Genomic DNA, 23,376 nt, shown 5'->3' on the forward strand with positions numbered 1-23,376 from the left:
TGTGTTCCCTGGACTTGAGCCCTGATGGAAGATAGCTTTCTCTGATTTGCTCTAGCTCAGGCAACTAAGTGGCAAATTATACAGCAGGATCAATATTTGAAAATGTATATTTACATCCAGTAAAACTAGTCTCATATACCAAATTTCACTCACGGCCTGACAAAAAGCATTTCAAAGTAAGTGTTAGTCATACAGCAAGATACTGAAAACCTCTTTTAAAAATAAATAAGTGCCTCTATTTGAGGGGATTCACTGAACCAACAGACCAACAAGAAATTAACTCAACAGCAATTGATTCTGATCAGCTATGGATTACTGAATTATCTATAATATTTGAGAATTCACAGAATATAGACAAAAGCTCCACAGCTTCAAGGATCCCACATGCGGCTGAGTGTCCTCCTATCTCGTTGAAAGCTCCTCCTTCATTTCATGGGATTACAGCACCTGCACCCAAACACCTCTACCCGTGAGTGATTTGCCAAGGTCAGACCTAGGTCCACTTCTCTTCACCCTCATACCTCCTTCCTCTGAAAAACGAATTTCCTTCTTCGCTGTAATTATCACCTCTTCGCTGATGATGCTTGGATAGTCTTCTCCTTCCCTTCCTTCAACCCTGCAATCCCAGAACACATAACCAAATGCCTATCCATCATCTATCACCAGAATGGTATATACTGCCTCACGCTAAATTCTTCAAAGACAATGTCAACTTTCTTCCTGCCTCCAATGCCAGCCCTTCTCCCTTCACCTTTCCCAGAACTCCTCACTCCCTCACCCATGGCTCACAACCCTAGGTTTCTCCTTGACAGTGACCTGAAACTCTACCAGCTCATCACAGCCACTGCCACCGCAGCCAGACCTAATCATCCTAAACATGAGAAAAACATGTCTGCACCTTGAACACCACCCAAAACTTGTATCTCTACTATTGTGGCCTACCGCAGAGGCTCACTTCTCTGGTCTACCGCTCAGCTCTTTTACTCCCCTCAACAAAGTTATCAACCTTGCGGCAGACATGCTTTTAAACCTACCCAGATTCTCCACCACTCTTACCAACAGTCACTGCACTGGATAGCTCCCCATGCAATATTGCCTTTTAAATTCCTCATCTATAAATTCATCCAGGGTCTTGCTCCCCTCCACTTCCTTAATTAATGCACCTCACAATACTCTCTTTCTTGAACAATCCGCTCCATGTCTCATCGCAGCCTATATGCCCCCTGCTACGTGTCTCCCCGTGCTTTTACTCCTTTTCCCCTACTTGTCCCACTCCACTGGAATGCTCTGCCCGACCATCAAAGCCATTTCTTCAGAGGAGCACTTCAAAATGAGGCTCACTCCATCTGTTAGCAATGGAAGGATGCCCTGAAATCCCACAGCCTTGTATCCAAACGAACTGCACAACCCACCTCTTCTGCCCTCTGTACTACTCAATGTAATTTGTAAATATGTAAATACGGGCCTTAGACTTTCAATGATAAAATGCTGTAATGTTCTTATAGAGTATCAAATTGACCAACTGTTTGTGTTTATATTGTTCCGATGTGCAAGTGAATGACAGTCATTGTAACTGGATATATGTAAATGGACCACTTAGCATAGTATCTTCTTTAATGGCTCTGGGTAACTCTTTGTGAGAAATTCACATGCAGGTCTCCAAGGGATGGTTCCTCACAGGACACCCCATTTCTAACAAAGGAATTTAATCCTGACATGAAGAGGAAGATATATATCGTACAATTGCAGCATAAATAAATGTATGCAGAGTTACCTAGAGCCATTAAAGAAGATACTATGGAAAGTACTCCATTTACATATATCCAGTTACAATGATTGTCATTCACTTGCACAACCGAACAATATCAACAACAACAGTTGGCGAATTTGATACTGTATAAGGAAAACAGTTTATTAATCAGCCTTGAGAAAGACCATGGGTCCAAACACGTGTCGGCTGTGAGCAGGATAAGAAAATAAAAATCTAATTTCTGGACACACACAACTTGTACAAAATGACTGCCAGGACATTTGCTCTCTACGGAAATATATGTTTCATTTTCTGAGATCAAGAGCCCAACCATAATCTTTTCTTTGGTTCAACTATTGTTGCTTACCTAGTTTATAACTGGTCATAATATGATCAAAGTATGTATGGAGGTATGTGTAACTCACAACAATGCTATGAGAACTCAATAGTATATTTCAGCGAGCGCAGCATACTCATTTACACATAATAAACCTGTCATGTTTTTTCTTATCTCCTTACTTCCTCCCTTGCTTCATCCTCCACAGTGTCCTGAAGCTGCCTTATGGTGGAGAAGCACTATACAAACAACTAACATCACATCATGTTCTTGCACTATCATAAAGGTCTATAGATGCCACCCACATTACACACCTATGTTGTCTACTTCCATGTACTATTCTGTATCTTCCTCTACCTCCGCATCTCCCCTATTCATCCTTTGAATAGACCAAACACTATAACATTCCTGCTCCCTTTCCTCTTCTGCGTTAGTGCTTTGAGGTGTACTTATGGTGGCACCTGCTCTATACAATATGAAAAACCTTTTCGGCAAAGTGGGTGGACCAAGGGGAACCTGACATGCTGTTCTTGCTTAGCAGCACACCAACTATTCAGAGGTCAAAGATTGAGATTAGAACAGCTAAGAGCAGGGCTTTCCCAGGATATAGTGGAATCGGTCAATGGACATTGTGTTGGGTCTGGGAGACTTTTGAGCCTGTTTGATAGTCTTCAAGAATTCTGCATCTGCAGGTCTTGGTGATGAAGGCTGTGGCAAAGTTCATCAGGAACAATTTATTAATTACATGTCTTGGAAGTTGTGACCAGTGTCCTATTTATTAGTGAACGAGTGACAAATATCACTCAACACATTTAACCATCATGAAAGAGACTGCTGAAGAAAAGATAATGATCACATCAATGAGAGAAGTCTTTCATCGAGATCCTAATGTTGCCCTTAGGGATAAATCCCAGCCATTGAATTTGTCTATAAAACCAAGCATTTGGACGAAGTCGTGTCTAACTTGGACCACGGTCACTAGTAGCAGATAACAGTCATCACAGAGCAACTGTTGAATTACAATTGAGGTGTGAAAATGGTGATCACTTAAAATGTCTTATTTGCCTAAACAGTACTTAACCTTTGTGAGTTTAAGGCCCGTATGACATAACCGGGCAGCGTGAAGAAATGGCGAGAAGCAAAACCAAGTCTGTCCATTAGCTTTAGCTGATTGGTGACCCTGCTCCAATTGCAAAGGTTATCATGGACATAGAAAAGGGCGGACGACAAGATCGACTGGACTACGGACAACATGGCAAACAATTATGTGTTTGTATAATATTTTGTAGTCCATTGGAATAGTGTACGCACTTCAAGGAATGCAGTGGTCTGCCTGGTCCATAAAGTGGCAGGAGAGTAAAGTGGGCCCTTAAAGCACAACAGGCGTACATCACAGGCGCAAAGGAATATTTTGACTTCCTACTTCACCTGTACTATACCTTATTATGGAAAATGGTGACTGCCCAGCAAATGCCTATACAATGGTTATGCAAAAGTCAAAACTATTGTCCTTCTCAATCTTTTTTTAAAATGCTGGTGATAGTGTCAGAACGTGGGTAGTTTGTACACAACACAGAGTCTCAGGCTTATTTGTAACTTCCTTAGACTAGGTCTGTTAAAAAACAGCTTCCAACAATATACTTTCATATGTATTGTGTTGTGCTTTCTTTCTACCTTGTCTTAACAAGAGCCCATGCTATATTCAGAGCCGTGACTCATGTAAAGATATAAGCGTTCTCTGAACTGGATGACACACTATGAAGTAATAGGTTTAATTAAATGTATTGAAATAATGCATGTAGCCGTGTTAGGAAACAAATGTTATGTATGTATAATAAACACAGATGGCATTTACATGTTTTGATGTCTAGAAACATTAGCAACAACATATGAAAAAGTATTTTAATAAACCTGACCGTAATCCAACCCTAGAGGCAGAGGGAATGTGTGCGATCCTCTAACTGGTAGCACAGAAGCCAGAGTAACCAGCATTCAAACCGAGCGAGGACTGCAAACATCCATTTAACAGCAGCAAACTAAGGTGACTTTTATAAAGGCTCACCCCAAAATTCCAGAATTTTATTTACAGACCAAAATTCGTACTCCAGAAAACCTAGGATTGAAGAATAACATTCTGTATTTAAGGAGGAACTGAACGCATGAAGAACGAAACACATGTGTATTGCACACTGTTCTCAAGGAGCAGATTCACTGACATAGAAAGGACAGAGACAAGGATGGCTGGTGAGTGAGGATGAAACAGTTAAGGTCTTTCTTGAAGGACCGATTTTAGGATTCGACTATGAACTCTGGTAGCTACCGATCCATATTATTTTATGTATTTTTTATTTATGGTTTTATACCACGCCAAAGCCCGCAGGCATCGGGGCGCACATATTCGCGACCCCAATACCCTCATAGCTCCATCCAAGCTCTTGTGGTAAGGGTTTAGGCCACAAGAAAACAAAACTGCCTGGTTTGGCGAGAGGTACGAGGAAAATACAAGGTTTTCTCCTGGAAATGCTGGTGGAACTGCATGAACTGTATTTTATGGATGATGTAAATTAGATTAACATTTTTGTGGGAGGTAATGAGTCACCAATGTAGTATTTGTTTATGAATCTGTAGGGTTGGTGAATATCAACTTAAAGTGCTCTGCGCCTTCATTTAATCAGTAGGTTTTCAGTGTTGCATGCACGTGAAAGGTGACGGAGTATCGATTCCCCAACTCCGTAGTAATCATGTAAGAAAAAAAAAAACTTCACACAAGGTCTGCGCCACGGGTATGAAAAAAACCCTCTCCAGTTTTATTTATTTATATTTGTTTTAAAGCTCCTGTAGGATAGGAGGGCCCTTTGTGAGACACGTGTTTCGGCATGTCTTGTGCCTTTTTCAAATCAGTGCAATATATGTTACACCGTCACATATTCATTGTTTCTTCTTTAAATCTCAGAAACCCTGGAGAGCCGATGCGAAAGAACAGTAACTAGCACTTTTAAGGAGGTATTTAACCCTGGATTTAAGACTCACCCAATAGCCATGTGCTTTGACCAGCATAGCGTTCCATATACCGTGGCAATGTCGAATTGCGCAGGACCATTGAGTATCACTTGTCCAGAATCACATACCATCTGTACATTCAGTGAGCGGTATAGTTTCCTATTGCGGTACACCAACTCCATTGCACATGGTACTGTCAGCTCTATGTGGGTGCAGTCTAATGCACCAATGCAATTTGGCATGCCAGCGATGGCATGGAAGGCCACCTTGGTGGCAATGACCTGGGCAGGGTTCGGGGGAGGGTGATATGTTCCGACACATGGTGCACCAGGGCATCCAGTACCTGGTCAAGTATTTTTGAGAAGCAGGGTTGTGACAGCCCGGGCATCTCACCAACAGTCTGCTAATACTTTCCAGTTCCAAGGAAGTGCAGCACCAAGACCACCTTCAGCAGGGGCGGGATTGTCGTCCGGATGCCGATGTGGCTGCTGATGTCTTCCTCAATAATGGTGACGATGGACATGATTGTTGGATGGTGAAGCCGGTATAATGTGTGGGTCTGCCCTGGGGTCAGGTTCCAGGGTGAGGCCCTGATGCGGGGTATTGCAGGCTGCCTGCGGGGCCGTGCCAGCTGTACAGCTGGGTTTGGTATGGGTGCCGGGTTCACTATCTGCCGCCTGCGCCCCCTCCGCCTCCTCCTCCTCTTCTGCATTGCTGCCACAATGTGCACTGCTGCCTGTAGGTTCAATAGCCGAAATGCTGCTACATCGCCTGCCTGCATGGTTGTGTTTGGAGTTGGCCTGGGTGTGGGTGTTGGCCTTTTGTAGGCTCCCTGTTGCCTGCAGGGTGCAACTGGGCTCATTTGGTGCAACTGTGGCCTGATTCAGTTCACCTGCCACTGTTTAACACCATGTCCACTGTGGCAGCGATACCGCCACGTTGTTCATGGTATTTCCGCTGATACTTTGGTGGTTATTCCATGTCCATGCTACTCGTAATTCGCACAGTGTTACGTATTGCCGGTAACTGGGGGTTTGTCGGTGTGTCGAGGCGCTGTTTCCAATGACGCAGTTTCCGGGTGCATTGGCTATGCAGCTGTGGCTCCGGGGTGATGGTGTTTCCCGGGATCGCAGATCGGAATTTGCCAGCCCGGTAAACGGTGACAGTGCGGTTTTACTGGTTCCTTAAATCCGGACCGGCGTACTTGTAATGAGGCCCAATATCTTGATAAACAGTCACTCATTTGAGGAACGTATAAGACACTTGTATTTAGTTTGTCTGAATCTGGCCTAACAGGCAATACCACAAAATGCCACCCAGCCCACCTATAATAAAATATTTTGTTTTTTGGATTGGCAATGATTTGGGGAAAATCAGTCAGAATAAAGTGGACGCTGTGCAGAAAATCCCCCATCCATTCATCAAGTAAGTGCTACAGGTAGTCTTGGGGCAGTTGGGGGTATCACAGATACTTTGTCCCCAACCACTCCACCATACCAGTATCACTCATGGACAAACTATACACCAATCAAACCTTAGTAGGCTTTTCCTTCTTTGAAGACCAATTTGTGCAGGCCTCCATTACTTATTATGCCATACTTTCCATAATATTTAATGTTAGAAATTAATGCATCAAAAGTTGGGCTGAGTCCTGTTATCCCAGGAGTGACATGGAATGAAACAGCCCATCCTATGTTACTCTTGGCTGTTCCAAAGAGAAAAAAATAACACAATTATTGAGTTGGAGTGTGCGCCATAAAATGGGAGACTGACGTCCCAAAATATTACCTAACCATTCCATCTCATCACAAACATGGCCCATGGCATAGCTGGAACATAATAAAGACTGTAACCCCTGAGAGTAATACATTGTTTTCTAATCCTCCAACCATGTAACTGCACAGTAGAACATAAAATCAGAAAGTTACAGTCCAATTTAGACTTGCCATCAGCCTCTTTCCACAATGAGGACTCTGAATGACTAGAGGGGGCAGCTGGAAATGAGGGGATATGTGACAAAGTCAGAGGCAGGTGGATCTGCCTGCTTCACAATGCAACCCCTGGAGGTGGTACATGAAGCCTGCCCCTCAGTTTGGGTCCCTTCCCCAATCTTCTGTCCCCAAGATATCACTTGAGTATGCAAAGCAAGGATCAAGACACGTAGAGGGTGTTTGGCCTGTCTACTGATTATTCAAGGCCCATACCAACAGGAAAATATGGAATGCAGAATTCAAACAACAGATTACACAAGCAGCTTGCAAACCCACTTGCAAGAGGTGTGTGTGTGCTCAATGCAGGTAATTGACAGGGACGAGGGGATCACACATATGCATGTATACACAAATTCGGAGATGAACAGGTCACCAGTAAAAGAGGGATTGGAGGTGTGCTGATACAATGACAGTTCTATGTGACCCCAAGATGGTAGCAGAAGTATGTAAACACTCTGCCCATATTCTCATGGAAAATCAAGTAATAACTGAGAATCAGGAAGAAGAAAGCTCACAATGCTTAACAGTCATAGGGAGTGGAGATAAAACAGTAGTTGGAGATGTGGAACTAGGAAACCCTGACCAATTCAGAGACCTGCACTTGATGGGACAAGGGCCTAGGCAAGCAGGGGAATTATCGGGCATTCCAGACATTGTAGGCAGTATGTAAGGAGACAGAGGAAACCTCATTTGTAGGAAGGAGTTGTGGCAGCGATCTTAATAGGTGGGGCAGGCGATGAAGGAGAAACCAAGCAGCCACAGCTTACTGACAGCTATAACCTATTCCCTAGCACCAGTCAAATAGCAAGGTGACCATGCTTCAAAGAGCCTGTCCAAGAACACACATCCAGAGTTCGAAATGGAGGGTAGCTGGGAGCTCTTTAGCTCCTGGTTGTAGCCTAGGCAAGCCTGGTTAGCTTGACACCAACAGCTAGCAGCATCTACTTTTGGCTCCTAAGACCTGCTGATATCAAACAAACACACCTATGTGAATTAGTTTGGGGCAATCTATAAATAAAAATTAGGACACATCTAAACAACATTCAAATTACAGGGGGTCATAAACAATGGACATATTATATGTTTGCATCATATGTGGAAGTTAGATTTGCAGGACGCTCTGTACTAGCTGCTTGTTCCCTTGTGGCAGCTCCTGGTCAATGGCTAGGATATGATATGATATGATAAGGCATTTATAACGCGCCTATACACAAGTGTTTCAAGGCGCGACCGACTGTATCTAATGCTAGATACGCAGGAGCTGATTTTAGCTCCTGCTTATTCTTACCAAATTTCGATCCCTGTACATCACTAAGGAGAGACTGTATAATACAAGCCTGCTGGGGACTGTAATCCAGACCTTGCCAGCAGCGATGATTGCCAGAAGCAGAAGGTGTATTGCTTGCCAGCTGTGGGGTAGAGCCCAGGTGGATAGCACACTAGTCAATTCCTCACCTCTCACATGGGGCTATCCTATACTTTGCCATTTCAAATCCCACGGGAGGGCAGCCTCAACCTTACATCCTTCTGAAGTTGATAAATCAAGTAACCCTAACTGGGTAAATAATAACGCCTGTTATTACTGTGTTCAATTCGAGAGAAATCCATCATAAAGTGCTACATAAGAACACACCTTATTATTATAACTCAGACCCTGGAAGGCAGTGATCCAGAAAGGAAGAGAAAGGCTGAACCGGTTGTGGGCTCAGGTTCAGGAGGACGGCCCTTGGGTGAGAATAAGTTCAGTCTGACAAGTGCCTACACAGAAAAGAAGAAATCCCTGTAGGAAATATTCTTTGTATCCCCCAAGGAAAAGGGGGATTCATTCATTATTGTTGGTAGGTGCATATTACAATGATGTTCAAGACGCTGGAAAGGTGACTGTGGTCAGAGGGTAACAGTTTCTGAGCCAAAATGCAAACCAGAAGGAAGCACAGAGGAGAGCTAGATACTATATGCCAGGAACTGATTAGAGACTAAGAACACAGGGACTTTGGAATTCAGATCCCATGTAAGTCTGTGGAAGATTTGACTTGGACATTAAGTTCTGTGCAAGCAAATTCATCTCCAACATGTGTTGTTACACCACTATCCTGAGGATATGTTCACAGCTGTCCCTTGTTGAGTCACACCATAATTGATCAGCCTTTGTCAAATGCCTTCTGTGAGCATAATAAAGCCATTAAACTTGAACCTTAGTCTTGATCGTTCGGTCAATCCCACACATCACAATAGCCATGACAGGTAAGTGTCTGACTGCCTTGGAATGTGAGGACCATGAACTTGGTATTGGTGGGGTTAAGTGTTAAGTATGTGTTTGACCTTCAGGATTTAATGAGTGTAAAACAGTCTTTCATCAGTGAGGTATTTTTGGTAAGGTTCACATTTCGATGTGTCTGTACCTTCAGAGGTACAATTGTGTGTAATCTGAATATTGCGTATCTTTCCGGTCACAGTGGTAATCGCACCCAAGGATGAAAACCACAGAACAGACCATCAACTGTTCACCATTCCACTTGTTCAGACATTAATATGAGAAATTCGAACTTTAAACTCTGCAACACGGGTAGTTCTGTAGACAGAATTCTCGACTTAAATGTTCTCACACTTTCAACCCATGTAATAATCAGAAAATGTCTTCTTTGCTGTACATGCCTGAGACGTTAGTCTACAAATCCACTTGCCCCGGCCAGCACCCAATGGCCTGTCACCTCACGTCAGCATTGCCATCATGAAAGTAACTCACAGGATTGAACATCACACTCTGTACCTGTACAGGCTACCCATTCCACCTATTATGATATATCTCCTTGAAGGAATGATGATAAGCTGCCCAAATATGATTGTGTGGATGCCAAAGTCTGCCTTAACATATACAGCAATCAGAACTGTAAATTGCACCTTTCTTATAAAGAACACCTCTGAGGTTGACGATTCTTACATGGTCAAATATTTGAAGGAGAAAAGTTGTTAGAGGATCCTTAGCAGGTAGACATCATAGTATTGGCAGGTGGATAAACAAGGTTGCTTTTAGCCACTGGTGCTCTATTTTTCCATCAGCGAAGTTGCAGTCTGACAAGATTCAATGTTGAGCCTGACGCAGTCTTATCTGATCAGCTGTTCAGTAGATCACTGTCATAGATTAGGGCTGTGTAGAAATACACATTGTTGACTCAAATTGACTGATGGTTTCTTGCGTATATAACACATTAAGACGTTTATAAACTCTCCAGGATAAGGCAATACCTTCCGAGTAGCTCACTGCGCATCCAACTACAGATCCTGTCAATCAGCAGAATGCAGCAATCCAAGAGAAACCAAATCTTCATGCTAAAATCCAGAACCCTCCTTAAGGGTCAGAAAATTGGAAAAGGAGCCCAGCTCTGCAGTACAGTACGCGCAGCCAGGATTTAGAAACCAAGCTTTCAACAAAGAATAGCAGGGCCAACTCCAAAGATCAACACAATAAGAAAGAAACACTGTCCGAGGATTGTGCAACAGGGACCCATCTAAAAAGAATTGCTCATTCTAAACACCAGCATACAAACGAACCAGTCTGAGACAGTGCATGATAGGATCTGAGTACAAGTAGACACACCTTTCTTTAAGTCTGTCAGATCAGGCATCAGTCTCATTCACAATGGCTGGACCACGGCATGCTCAGTCTTAAAGCCCTTCAGTCTTTCCTGGGTCTCCTCCTGCACTGCATGAAGCTTCATCACAGGAGTCTGAGCTTCATCCTGCTCTCCCTTAGTTATTTTTCTTGTGGCGCCTCCTCCATTCCTCCACGACTCCTCTCTGCCTCCTCTACACTCATCTGTCTTTTCTCTACCACCTCTACTTTCATGCTTGGTTCTCCTTCCTCTAAATCTGGCCTTCCCTGTCTCTTCCAAATTCTGCTCTTTACCTACTCTCTTCAGACATGTTGGGTTTAATCACAGCCCAAAAAAATATAACTGAAAGGCCCACTGGAAAAATTACCTGCCGACCTTCAGAAATGTTGGCACTGAAAATGGGCCTATTAATACAGACTGTTTGTGTTCTGCAAGCAACACAAGGAAGAGTTGTGATAACATGGAAATGATATGTGAATAGCGAAGCATTAGAAATCAAAAGTCCTATATATTCATTACAAAGGGAAAGATCGAACTGAAAAGCAGCCTTTACTTCACATTTGCAGGAGAAAATCAAAGGCACCTTCTACATGAAAAGCAGGGTTTTCAAACTCTGAAACTAAAATGGCTGTGCATGCGTGTTTTACAGTTTTAAATCAAGACATGAGAAAAATCTTCCCCTGCTAAATAAAGATATCAGGGAAAAGACTGGATGTGTGGGGGCCGGATGCAATGTATTACACTATATAATATGCTTCACATGCAGAATAACGGCAACAATTGAAAAGGCTACTTTGTTTCCATGGGTCACAGGTAAATCTCATTTAGGCCTGAGACAGACCCTGTTGCTTGTTGTTGGGACAATTTCAAGGCCTGCCCAGCTCCTTATCTGGAAGGGAAATCTATGTGGAGCTCATGAACAGTCCAAGTATTTACGACAGAGCACAGATCAACACAGACCAAGAACTGGATGGGGAAAAATAATTAGACATTTAGGGTTTTGAGATCAAAACTGTGGTCGACTTCAGATAATAGAACAAAGGGCTAGATGTCAGCATGGCATCATGGTATCACAGGGCAGAGGTGAACTGTCTTCTGCAGGATAAGGCTCTCCTAAGCCCATCAACTTTCAAAGAACAAAGAGGCTAATGGCTTTTAGCCTGCCTTATACAAACATTCAGCCCAGGAGGCTCTGGAAACATGCTTGCAAAGAAATTAAACTTACATGGAGAAATGAGAGTTAAGATTTGCATACATTCTGAAGAGTGACCATTAGTTTAAAAGTGCTATCATAACTAGGGATGTTCTCAGCAACGACAAGTCACACTGCATCCATTCATATGCCATTTGAAAGCTAGTAACAAGCTGGTTATCCTGATGTAAATTTGATCCACATGCAATTTTTGGAAATCATGTTATCACCTGAATTCTGTTTCTGACTGCACTGAAAATGTCCAGAATGTAAGAATTGACGAACTGATGGGTTGCACAGTTAGGTACCGGAAGAGTACATCTTATGGCAGTTATTGGGGAATTACAAAATTTTGCCATGTAGGTACTTTTGGCTAAAATTGCACATGGAAAAAAATGTAAATCTCAAAGGGGAGTTGCAATATTTCTGTTCTAGACCCCTGAACCAATCCTTAGAGAGGGGCTGGACTTGGGGGAGGGGGTGAAGAAAATTCCTGATTGTGAGATTGTAAGTTAGCACTGCCTAATGTTCACTTCCCTCGTGAGGGGCTTAGAGAGTGAAAAGGTCTTGCACTATGGAAGAAGGGACAGCTACCAAAAATCACCAAAGGAGATCTGCTGAAATTTCATCTGGATATTTCTACTACTGGGGAGTCTATAAAACAGAGGATGTGATTCTTCACTGGGGCCATAGAGGGTGTATTGCTGTGGAATCCAATTCACTGAAGTGCTGGCCAGAATCCCATTTTTCCCTAAGAGCAAAAGCCCTGCTCAGGCTCCATGAGTGCCAAGCTCAGAGATTTCCAAAAGTTAATACATTGTCCAACAAAATGTCAGCTTGGGGATCTATTTAATCAAACCATTCCCTTCCATTAGTGGGTGGGGGTAAAAATTGTGTAGAGCCTTAAGTTAATTAACTCTCAAATAGATTGATGCAGGGGGGCTTGGAAGAATTCAAACGTTTCACCCCCACTCCTAGCGGAAAGATACAAGATAGTCATTAAAATTAATTGGGGTGCCTTAATTTTCCTGTTCACCCCTGACTTTCCTAATGAAAAGGGGTGTCCTTTTCTAAAACAAAATTCCCTACTGATACCCCTTACCAAAACTTGTTTTAAGCAAAAGGTAAACTTGCCACCAAAATGAAATTGATAATTGTCACCATCCCCAGACCTCGCCTTTCAGCCCAAAAGATACTTGTCCCAAAAACATGCTTTTAAATAAAAGGTATCCATATCTTAAAACAAAATTCCCTATTGTCACCACTTTTTTTCAAATATTGTATTTAACAAAGGGATGCCCTTAGCCCCACAAACAAAAGTTCACCACTATCCAACTTCCCCAACACATGCCTTTACGTGAAGGGGGTCTGAAAAACAAAATTCATAATGATCCACATTTGTACTGTCCAACTTCCCCAATATGAGCCTTTAAGTGAGGTTGGGGGAGTCTGAAAATGAAACTTCTAATCTGTCCCACCCCCTCGACCTGGCCTTTGAACAGAAGGGTGCTGCATGTCATTGATGGTTATATTTTTGGGGATAGGGAGAGAAGTGCTTGGCAACAGTGAGACCTCATGCATCCAACACTGAACGTGTGATGTACGTCTTGTTCTTAAAACCTGTGATTATTTCTAAGCTAAATTTTCGTGAAGTAATATTTACCACAGACATTTTTACAAATCTGTAATTTCAACTGCTAGCATTTTGAGTGTGCAGGGAACTCCATGTGTGAAGCCGTGAAGGTGAACTAGTGTAGTCGGGCAAATTTTGACTAGAGAGCATGTTTGAGCTATGCTCCCCAGCCTTCCTCAGAAGAACTAAATTATAAGATAAGAAAGGATACATTTGAAACTGCACAATTAGGGGACAGATAAGGCATTAGATTGCACAATTAGTGTGCTTTAAAATTGAATAGATTAGGTGACAGGAAGGCGTGTACTAAAGAAAGGGGCTCACTACAAAAGTAGGGCAGGAAATTGTAAGGCAGATAAGGTTGCTGATACCCATATGGAGAAATATAATGTGACAGGCATGCATCAGGAACTTGGTAGATAGAAAATAAATGGGTCCTTCAGTGAAAAATAATGTGACAAGCAGTTGCCATTTTAAAACTGCACCAAACACAGCAGAGAATTAAACACTGCAGCTTTAAGAGAGGACCCAGTTAAGAACGCTATTTGAACAAATACATTTAATACAGGAAAATGCTGTAGCCAGCTAGATGGTAGCTGCCTCAAAGGAATGTCAAAACCCAAGGCTCCGTAGGGGAGGGTTACATGGTGGAACACAATACCATTGTGTGCATCCAACTGTCAAGATAAATCAAGTTGCTATAACATGGAAGACTATTTGAAGTCCATGGGGCGAACTGAACATCCCAGGAAGTTCATAAGTAGTTGGCAGATTAATGTCTCCGCGATCGGCTAGGTGTGACAGAGAAACGTGATGAGGCTTAAAAGACAAATAATGACTGTGCACGTGGTGAAAGCAGAATGATTCTTAATAACAGCATTCATAAATGTGTCAAGATCAGGATGGCATGGTTAACTGTTGCAGGAACAGGTCCTTGAGACTCGAGACAACATGGGCTGTTTTATTTAATTAAGAACAAAAGCAACACACTTGTCTTCTCTTCCCATCTACATAAAACATGCCATTGTGCAGCCAGTTCATGGAACGTGTGATCACATGTTAACTGATAAGCACATGTCTTTTTTTACCGCAGACGTAATTTAGAGCCTACCAATCATTTTTAAGCATTATGAAGTAGCACATTTTTATGGGATGGTTTATGGGTGGGATCTTAGATAAGGGATTTTCTAATCAATATTGGTGGATAGAATTATATATGTAGGTTAGTAATGGGAACCAATGACCAGGAGAGATAGGTCATCATAACTGTAACATCAAAATGTCTATAAAAACTGCTGTATCCTGTCGAGATGTGGAGAAAATCTTAAGTGAGAACTTGGCTGTTAATCTTGTTTTTTCCACCAGTTTATATTGCAATAAAGCTGGGTTAGCTTGGATTTGGCATACCACAATCCACTCTGTGTTGTCTCTTTTTTGGCAAATACCAGTTAGAGGGTTATTTGGCTTTTGGACCTCTGGTTTTCACTAGTTTTATAAAACGAAAATTGTGCCTATGTTTTAACACTTAAACTCTCAGCCAGAAACATTGAAGATTATGTTCTAGGATTGTGCCATATTATTATTATTAAAATTCAACAGCGAACCGGATTCATGGAAAAAGGGTTTTGACCAGTTTATTTAGACTGTGTTCTATATTTATGAGACAAAAGTAAATACAGAAAAAGTGTGTTTAAAATTACCATCCTACAGAAAAGTGTGTTCGGTAATTGAAGTTGTGTTTTCTGCCACAAAGAATGTGTTGTGTGCGATTAAATCAACCTGTTATTCATTCAGCTTATAATTGAAATAAATAAATATTCTTTCTATACCCCGGCCTGGTTCTTGGCTCACTGTGGGCACAAGGGGGTGGTGTATGTGACTCTATATGAGACTTCAATAGGGCCAGTGCTAAAACACCTAAGCAAAGTGCTTAGGGCACCTTGATTGGGGGTGATTCCCCAGATTAAGGGTGGTCTCTCAATATAACGCTACAACCTTTGTTCCTTTTCCTGCCTCTCTCTATATTTTTAACTTCCTCTCTTTTACCTCTACTCCACTTTCACTATCTCCTCTCTGAATTCTCGATTGCCGATGGTAAATTGTGGAATGCCTTGCCCATTGCTCTTAGAGGTACTCGGAATCATTATGAATTCAGGCGTTCATTGAAAACACTGCAATTTTCGATGGTAGGATCCTGGCTCCCGTTCTACTCCAAGTGTCCTAGCGCCAAGATGCCCTTGGGTGGATGTGAGCTCTATATGTTTATTTATTTATTTATTTGAAATTTGTATAGCGCACCTAACCAGGAGGCATTCCATAACGTATTATATTTGGCAGTACACAGCATAGAACTCAATAAGCATAGTATGGGTATTCTCTAACATATTTCTAAAATACAACTTTAATCGACAAGGCCTTTTCTACAGAGCAAGGTTTGTTATAGGGAGCTAACAGTTCTAAGAGAACAGTGACCACTAACACATGCAAGTCTGCAGCGCGCTTCATGCTATTTTGATTTTGTGTGTGATTGGAATGGAAAACTGGAACGTCCCTAACACAAAAACAGTTGTAATGCCGACTGCCTGGTACTAGCATGGCCGATGGCAGTAATACAATATTTGCCAGCATCTGCATGGATTCCAGTACCTGCGCCCGTATGAAAAGGCCGTGCAGGCGGAAATGCCTGCGGATTTTTAGCACGGTGCTTCTGGAGAGGAAGTAGGAAGTAGACTGTATGCTGCGCCCCCAGTTCTGTGTTGCAAATGCATGCACTTGACACAAATCGCAATTTACTGGCGGAGATTATGCGTATGATAATTGCGATCCGTGTCTAACTGCGCCTCATTGGAAAATGACCACCACAGTGCAGTGTAGACCTTCAAACCGCCTCAATGTGTCTCTCACACACCAGCATGGACACATAGGTGTCTGTGTGATAAATAGTGGGCGGTGCAGGTGTTATTTTACCAAGCATGTATGCAACGCAGTGTCCTGTGCATGCAGTCTATAACACCCATGTATAAGAGAGCAGTGCACACAAAGCAGTTCCCACACATGCAATCTTACGCAAGGGCATAGGCCCCCCACTTACCTTGCCGGGGATCATACTGACGCATCTGCACCTCCTCAATGCATTCTGCCGGAAACCAGCCAGTGCGGCCTTTCACCGTTCCTTCCCAGAAGCCTCCTTCACCAATGCTGAGAACTGCAGGTGGAAAGATGGGCACAGGTGTCAGGCAGGACAGAGTATGGCAGGAGTAAACACAATCACCACCCACGACCCATCTCTGCAAGGGTGGATCACTGACATGCGAGGAGAAAAGCAGGCCACAGGATCAACCTATAATGCTCTCCGACAGATCCATGGGGGTCTAAAAGGATGTACTCGATCAGAGTCTTTCTAGATCTGTATGCGGGTGCCCACAGTATGGAACTTGCGGTTTCCCCCAAGCATGCCTCCGCTGCAGAGGTCCACCCAGTGTATGCCTATCATGAAGGTACTGAAGGACTTGGCGCGCGATGGGGATTCCGCAGGGGTGTACTACACATTTACTAACAGTTTCATTGTATCCTTTGTATGGCAAGGAGATCTGGGTGATGCTTGTATTCTGTGTGGTTGCTTCTGATGCATGCATACGGTAGAGTTCGCACCGGTGTCTCCGCATCAGTACTATCCTTCCAGTGTACGCACCCCATAGTAACCCTCCCAAAGCATGTTCTCCAATCGCCGTACACGCAACCAACAAAGCATAACATTATGTTGCCCTATTTCCTCTGCTACTATCTCCATCACTTTAATTACCTTCTCTTGCTCCTTGTCAACCTAAGCACTTTGAGACAACAATGCAATAAGGCTACACAAGTAGGCAACCAAACATAACATTATTTTGCTTTTTTCTTTCTGCTGCTCCCCCTTACCCCATCCACTCCACCCGTCTTCTCTTCACCCTCAGTTCTTAGAGAAAACCTGACATCTGAACTTTACAAGCAACCCACAAAACATAGTGTAGGGTACTCTTATTCCACATCCTTTTATCTCTGTACTATAAAGGTGTCCATCACACGGGGACAGGGCAGGCTCATTTGCACAGTCAAAAATTCTTCCATGTTAAAATTTGGGGTGGAGCCTGTGCACAGGCGTACATTGGCAACGGTGAATGCAAACTTCCGCCATTGGAAACACCCGTAAGTTCCTTTTTGCATGCAGACGGGGCGGTTGCACAGCAGAGCGCTCCAGAGCACGCTTCTTTTTTTTTGTTTTTCCTCTTTTTTGTTTACTTGTGTCCCTGAGATCCTCGGCGGTCCCTCTCTGTTGCGCTTTAAAGCCTGATTTGCGATTTGTCTCTGCATAATTTTTCAGTGAATGTCCCAATCTCCTCGTTTTTGGAGTGCTTGGGCCCTGATCAAAGGTGGGACGTGCACATGGCCTTAGACTCGATCTCTCACTGGGCGCTGAAGAAGAAGCAGTCAGTGTGCTGGGAGGAGATCTGTGGTGAACGGCCTCCAGAACTCATGAGTCAGTCACTTGCTTCAGACAGAGACAAGGTGAGTGACATTTGCTTTTCCAGGGGACTATGGACTAGGAGTACAGCAGTCACTACAGTGAGTAACTTTCTCTTCCCATCGGTCCGTCCCTGGCAACTCCACCAGGTATGCATTAAAATATATATAACATGCATGGCTATGTTTAATTACCAAAGAACAGTGCAAACCCCATAATTCACAGGAATGATGACATTTCATACCTGTAAACTAGGGGCCATAATTCACAGGTATGACTCATTACTGCAAACTACAGATGTTCAATCAATGGGAGCCATAACAATAAAAAAAATGATTTTCACATGCAATATATGGGATAAAGTACCCCCCTAATGTACCTTATAAGGACATTCAACTCAGATGCAGATCAGATCAGGAGAGCTGACATTTGTCCCATTTTTAGCTTGAGACATTAGACTGTGCTTTAGCACCACCTATAAGCAAAGCTATTGCATTAGAGTACAGCTAGGCTGAAATGGCATGTGCGGAGGAATACACATGTTGTTGGTGATGTTTGGTTATTTACCCACTCATTGCCATGGTACTCCCTATAGCCATTCCCACCCACTGCCTGCCCCTTCCCACCCAAAACACATCCCTCTAGGATCTGTTTGAGCTACGTTTACAAAGCCTTACGATCAAAGTCTGAGCTCCAAGTGGCTGCCAGTTTCTTTTTAAAGCAGTCTTCTAAAGGGTAATTTCTTAATTGGAGCTGTGAAGGCACTGCTGGTGAAAGAAAACAAGTCTGCCCCCAGCCACTTCATTTACAAGCACTATGTGTGTCCTTCACTGAAGTTCTGTTAAAGATAAGCCTTGGCAAAGCCCACAGCTTTGGCCTGTGTATAAGTATTAGGCATATGCCAGTCACTGCTCTTATATGCTCAGGCAGTCGTACTATTTTGCAGCTGCTACCATCAATCAGTTATTTCTACTACAGCTGTGCCTCCCAATTCTTGTTTATAAATGACAGGTTTTTTCCCCTCTATAATGCTTTTCAGTTGCTTACCGATACATTCCCTTTTCACAAAGGATACACAAATAAACCATGGTACTTTCTGCTTTGTTTGGGCCTCATTATGAGTATGCCGGTCCGGTAACAACGGTACTGGTAAGCTACTGGCACCGTTGTTCCCGGACCGGCATACTCTGAGTTCTGCTTGGGGGTGCCTTACCGCAAACCAGGTCTGACCTGGCGGGCCGAACGGCACCTGCTTGCAGACATTGACGGTAACACCCGCACCATTCTGAATGATGCCGGTGCTACTGTCCTCCCCATTCCCACTGATTCCAATGGGACTCGAATCGGAATGGGGAGTAATTTTTCTGGAGCAAGGCAATCGGGAATTACCGCTACCACCGGGCCTGTAAAGCCCCGATAAGTCCCCAATGTCGGGTGTTGGAAAAAAATGACTCTGGCAGCAGACGTGCCATTTTTACCGGCACGGCTACCGCCGGGGTCATAATGAGGCCCAAGGACCTCCATGTTCTGCGTGTGGAAGACCTGGTCCCCCTATAACCCAGCAATTGATTGCTGATTTGCTGTATGCATAGAACTGTTGCCTTCATTTTTATTCGGGACATCACTTTTCCAAACAGAGTGACACTATCATTAGTCCTTGTATATCCCCTCATTTTTATGTCTCCGACCCCTTTTCCCACTTGTTTGCGTTTTTTAAAATTCTGCCTTGACTGTACCCGAATTGAAAAGACACAGAGGGAAAGACATGCCGAGGTGCTGGAACCAATGAAAAGGCTCTTCCCGCCACTGGGAGCCAGTCATCTCTTGGAAGGACATGGGCACCTGGGCATTCCTGTGGCAGCCACCTGACTGCCTGCTATGTTTTGAAGCTTTTCTAGCCAGTGGCAAGTTTCATAGTAAGTCCCAAGAATAGTACACTGCTATATTCCATATTGCCGTCATAATTAGTGGAGTTTGGCTAATAACACAATATAGTAAAGGGACTTTCTACATTATCTGCGTGACAAGAGTTCATAGGGTCGTGTATGGACTGAAAATAATATAATTAGTGCACATATTAGAACAGTAAAACAAACTGTTAATTATTTAATATTTAACCCGAGGTATATTCAGATTGTTTTATACATAAGTACTTGTTCACGTGATGTACTCGTTGCTGCCATTTCGTTATCCTGCACCTCAGCGGGCCACCTCCCACATATGTGTTCCCCATCGCCGAAATGCCTAAAAGCAACTAACCACACCTCTCCCGGTTGTGTCATCAGATGCCAACCACACTGCCGATACACAGGCTTTTTAGCCATGCCCAACATGTCTCCTTATCTACTGACCTGCAGGCTCGGAAACTCAATGCCACCCCCATGATGGCACCAGTTAGTAACTACAAACACACAACGAGTGAGTGGGCTCTATAGATTTGCAGGCCAGAGCCCCAAAGGTTGGGTGAGTACGGATGTTGATATATGTCATCTGAATTGAATTCATGTTTTCATATTCTGCAAATGAGAGTCTGTGGATATCAACACTCAAACAGTCCCAAAACCAAGGATCAGTTATGGTAGCTATTTAAGGACATTTAATCAATGAACTGTGTCTGACCAACTTCTTACTACCTGCACATCAACAACTAATCTCTGTTGGCCTCATGCTCCATTTCAACGCCTCACGCAAAAAGCAGTATCCACAGAGTACGCTTCACAGGGTTCATCTAAACCCCACAGATGGCTTCCTGCTATATCCTATAACTAAAATGACTGCACAGTAGTAGAATGGTCTCTTCATGTTATCGCTTTGCCATTATGAGTGCAATGCATTTTGTGTTAGACTATCTGCTGCAAGCCCAGAAGAGTGGAGTAATACACCACTGAATGAACAGTCAGCACTGGAAAGCCATAGATGTGGAGGATTAGTACTGTACAAACACCAAATAAAATAACATATTCATATTTTGTGTGTACACCTTTTTCATAAGAACGTTACGTTGGACATTTCTGTATACTTTACTCATGTTTGGTGCAGTTTCGGTGTGATGTATCGTTCCATAATTGACTATGTGTACATGTTGTCATTCACATTTGCAGGCAGAGGTTTCTGTTTCATTGTGGCAACTGTGGCCTGTATGTGTCATAGCTTCTTCTGTAATTGTTGTATAGTGTATATAGAAGGCGAGAAGAAAGTTAATTTCGGCCTAAGGGCATCTCTATTTACCTAGACAAATAAGACCCAGGGGGGAAGAGACACCTTTACAAATGGCAAAGAGAAAGATGCACACAGTGCAACCAAAGTCCACACAAATTGGGACTCGCATTTATCGCTATTGTACACTTATACACTTAGGTCCAGCAATGTTGCAATAGTCCTAGTGCCCAACTTCAACAAGAAATGGCAAGGAGGGTCCTATTTTTCAGTTCTGCAATAAAACTGTGGAACACCCTACCCAAACCTCTCTGCCTGGAAGTGACTTTCAAGAAACAGGGCATGACTTGGCTTTTGGACCAACCACTTTGAAAGAACTGAAAGATAATAGCAACTGACTAAACACTGTACTGCAGGAACGTAGTCTACATTACTACACGCAATTGCAAAACTCTTCTTACTACCATCTGTGGGAATCCAATTTGATTGATGAATGCTGAATGACACTGACCCACACCCAAATCACAGTGAAAACTACAACCAAGAACCAGGAAGAAACACCCTAACTCCCCTCCCTCCTCCAACCCCTCCCATCATTCAACTAACTCATTACTACTTAAATATGTTGTCCTTACACTATCCACACTCCTCCAGACAGCCAACCAGTTCTAGTGCAAGTTACGGGCTCAGACCATCTACTATCAACAACCAGTCTGTCAATTTGTGCACTTCACAAACCGAGGGCTGCCCACGCGGCGAACCTGTGCAGTTGGTACCAATCCCTAATAATAGATTTTCAAATGGACACATAGGTAAGTGCTACTTCCGACCACCTGCATCCATCAACACCAAAGGTTTCTGCATCTGTCTTCCTGCTATTTGACTAACACACCCTGCCATCCTTTCTTACACGGCCATGACAGTGAGGCCAACACTATTGGCAGAGGGGTGCTATTTAAGACCCCTTTACGTAACATATGTTTCACAATCTCATCCTCTCACCCCTTTCAGGAGTCGATCCATGGTATTAATTTTAAGGTGAGACTAAGAGGTTCATTTAGTGTTGTTTGGGGTTCTACAATTCCATCAGCAAACCTTCATTCAAAAACTGCAAATGGAGTCATATCACTGTAGAAATTATATGTGTTGCACCTTCTGAAGGTGTCCACAGTGCTTATATCCCATCAGATAATCTGGCCGATCCTAACTCTGGTACTGTCCAAAGTTCTTACATTATTTATTTGTATTTATTTATATAGCGCTCCTAACACAAAGGTATCTGGGTGCTATTATAGCAGATAAACTGTTAAATCCTAGATGAATTACTGTCCACAGTGTCGGTCTCACACTTGATAGTATTTGTTGCTCCATCTGGAGCAGTACAGGTGCTGATATCACTACAGATAATCTGTTCAATTTTCAAGCATGTTGATATCACAGAAGATCATCTGGTCTATTCTAACTCTAATGTTGCCTCTACTGCCGATGCCAATCTAGGTAATTCCTACATGGCTTGTTTTAAAGGTATCTGGGCTACTTATGTCACAACAGGCAATTTGTGTGCAGCTTACTCTGAAGCTATCTGTGGTGCTGATATCACAGTTGATAATCTGTCTGTTGCTAATTCTGAAGATGTCTAAGTGCTGATAACACTGTAGATAATCAGCGGGTTACTGATTTTGAAGCTTTCTAGGGTACGCACATCACACTAGATAACCTGTGTGTCGGTCATTCTGAAGCTGTCATTGGGGGCTGATATCGCAGTAGATATCTTGCGTGTTGTACATTTTGAAACTATCCCGACTGCTGATAGTACGGCAGATAAACAGTGTGTTACTCATTCCGAAGCTGCCTAGGCTGCTCAATTCACCCACAGGTGATTTATTAATTCCTACCACAGAGAGTGTCCTAGAAGCTGGCATCTCACATGACAAGAAAGCACGCTCTAAAACTAATCACACATTGATGTAAGAGCTGAGGATCATCTCAGTGATACTTGTGATGTCGAGAATGGTGTTGATATAACAGCAAAAAGTCTATGCACTGCATATTCTGGATCCACCTACGGTGAGAATATGTCACCACTGAACCTTCTCAATGCTCACTGTGGTTATCTTCTGGGGCTCATACTAAATCAGTTTATTGCATGTGCACTCTGCAACTAGCACAGTGCTGATATAACACCAATAAATGCGATCAATA

At 43.0% G+C, this 23,376-nt stretch overlaps 1 protein-coding gene across 5 annotated transcripts in view; it reads right to left on the reverse strand.

Annotated features, from left to right (window-relative positions):
* Positions 1 to 23,376, reverse strand: part of SHANK3 (SH3 and multiple ankyrin repeat domains 3) — a 3,072,962-nt gene that overhangs the window by 1,416,093 nt on the left and 1,633,493 nt on the right. For all 5 annotated transcript variants that reach the window (XM_069629467.1, XM_069629466.1, XM_069629463.1 and 2 more), the window contains one exon: positions 16,609 to 16,722. In XM_069629467.1, the coding sequence (XP_069485568.1) occupies positions 16,609 to 16,722 (114 nt within the window). The remainder of the gene's footprint in view (positions 1 to 16,608; positions 16,723 to 23,376) is intronic.

Source organism: Ambystoma mexicanum, chromosome 12 (assembly GCF_040938575.1).
Source record: "Ambystoma mexicanum isolate Mex_15411 chromosome 12, UKY_AmexF1_1, whole genome shotgun sequence".
Lineage (NCBI taxonomy): Eukaryota > Metazoa > Chordata > Amphibia > Caudata > Ambystomatidae > Ambystoma > Ambystoma mexicanum.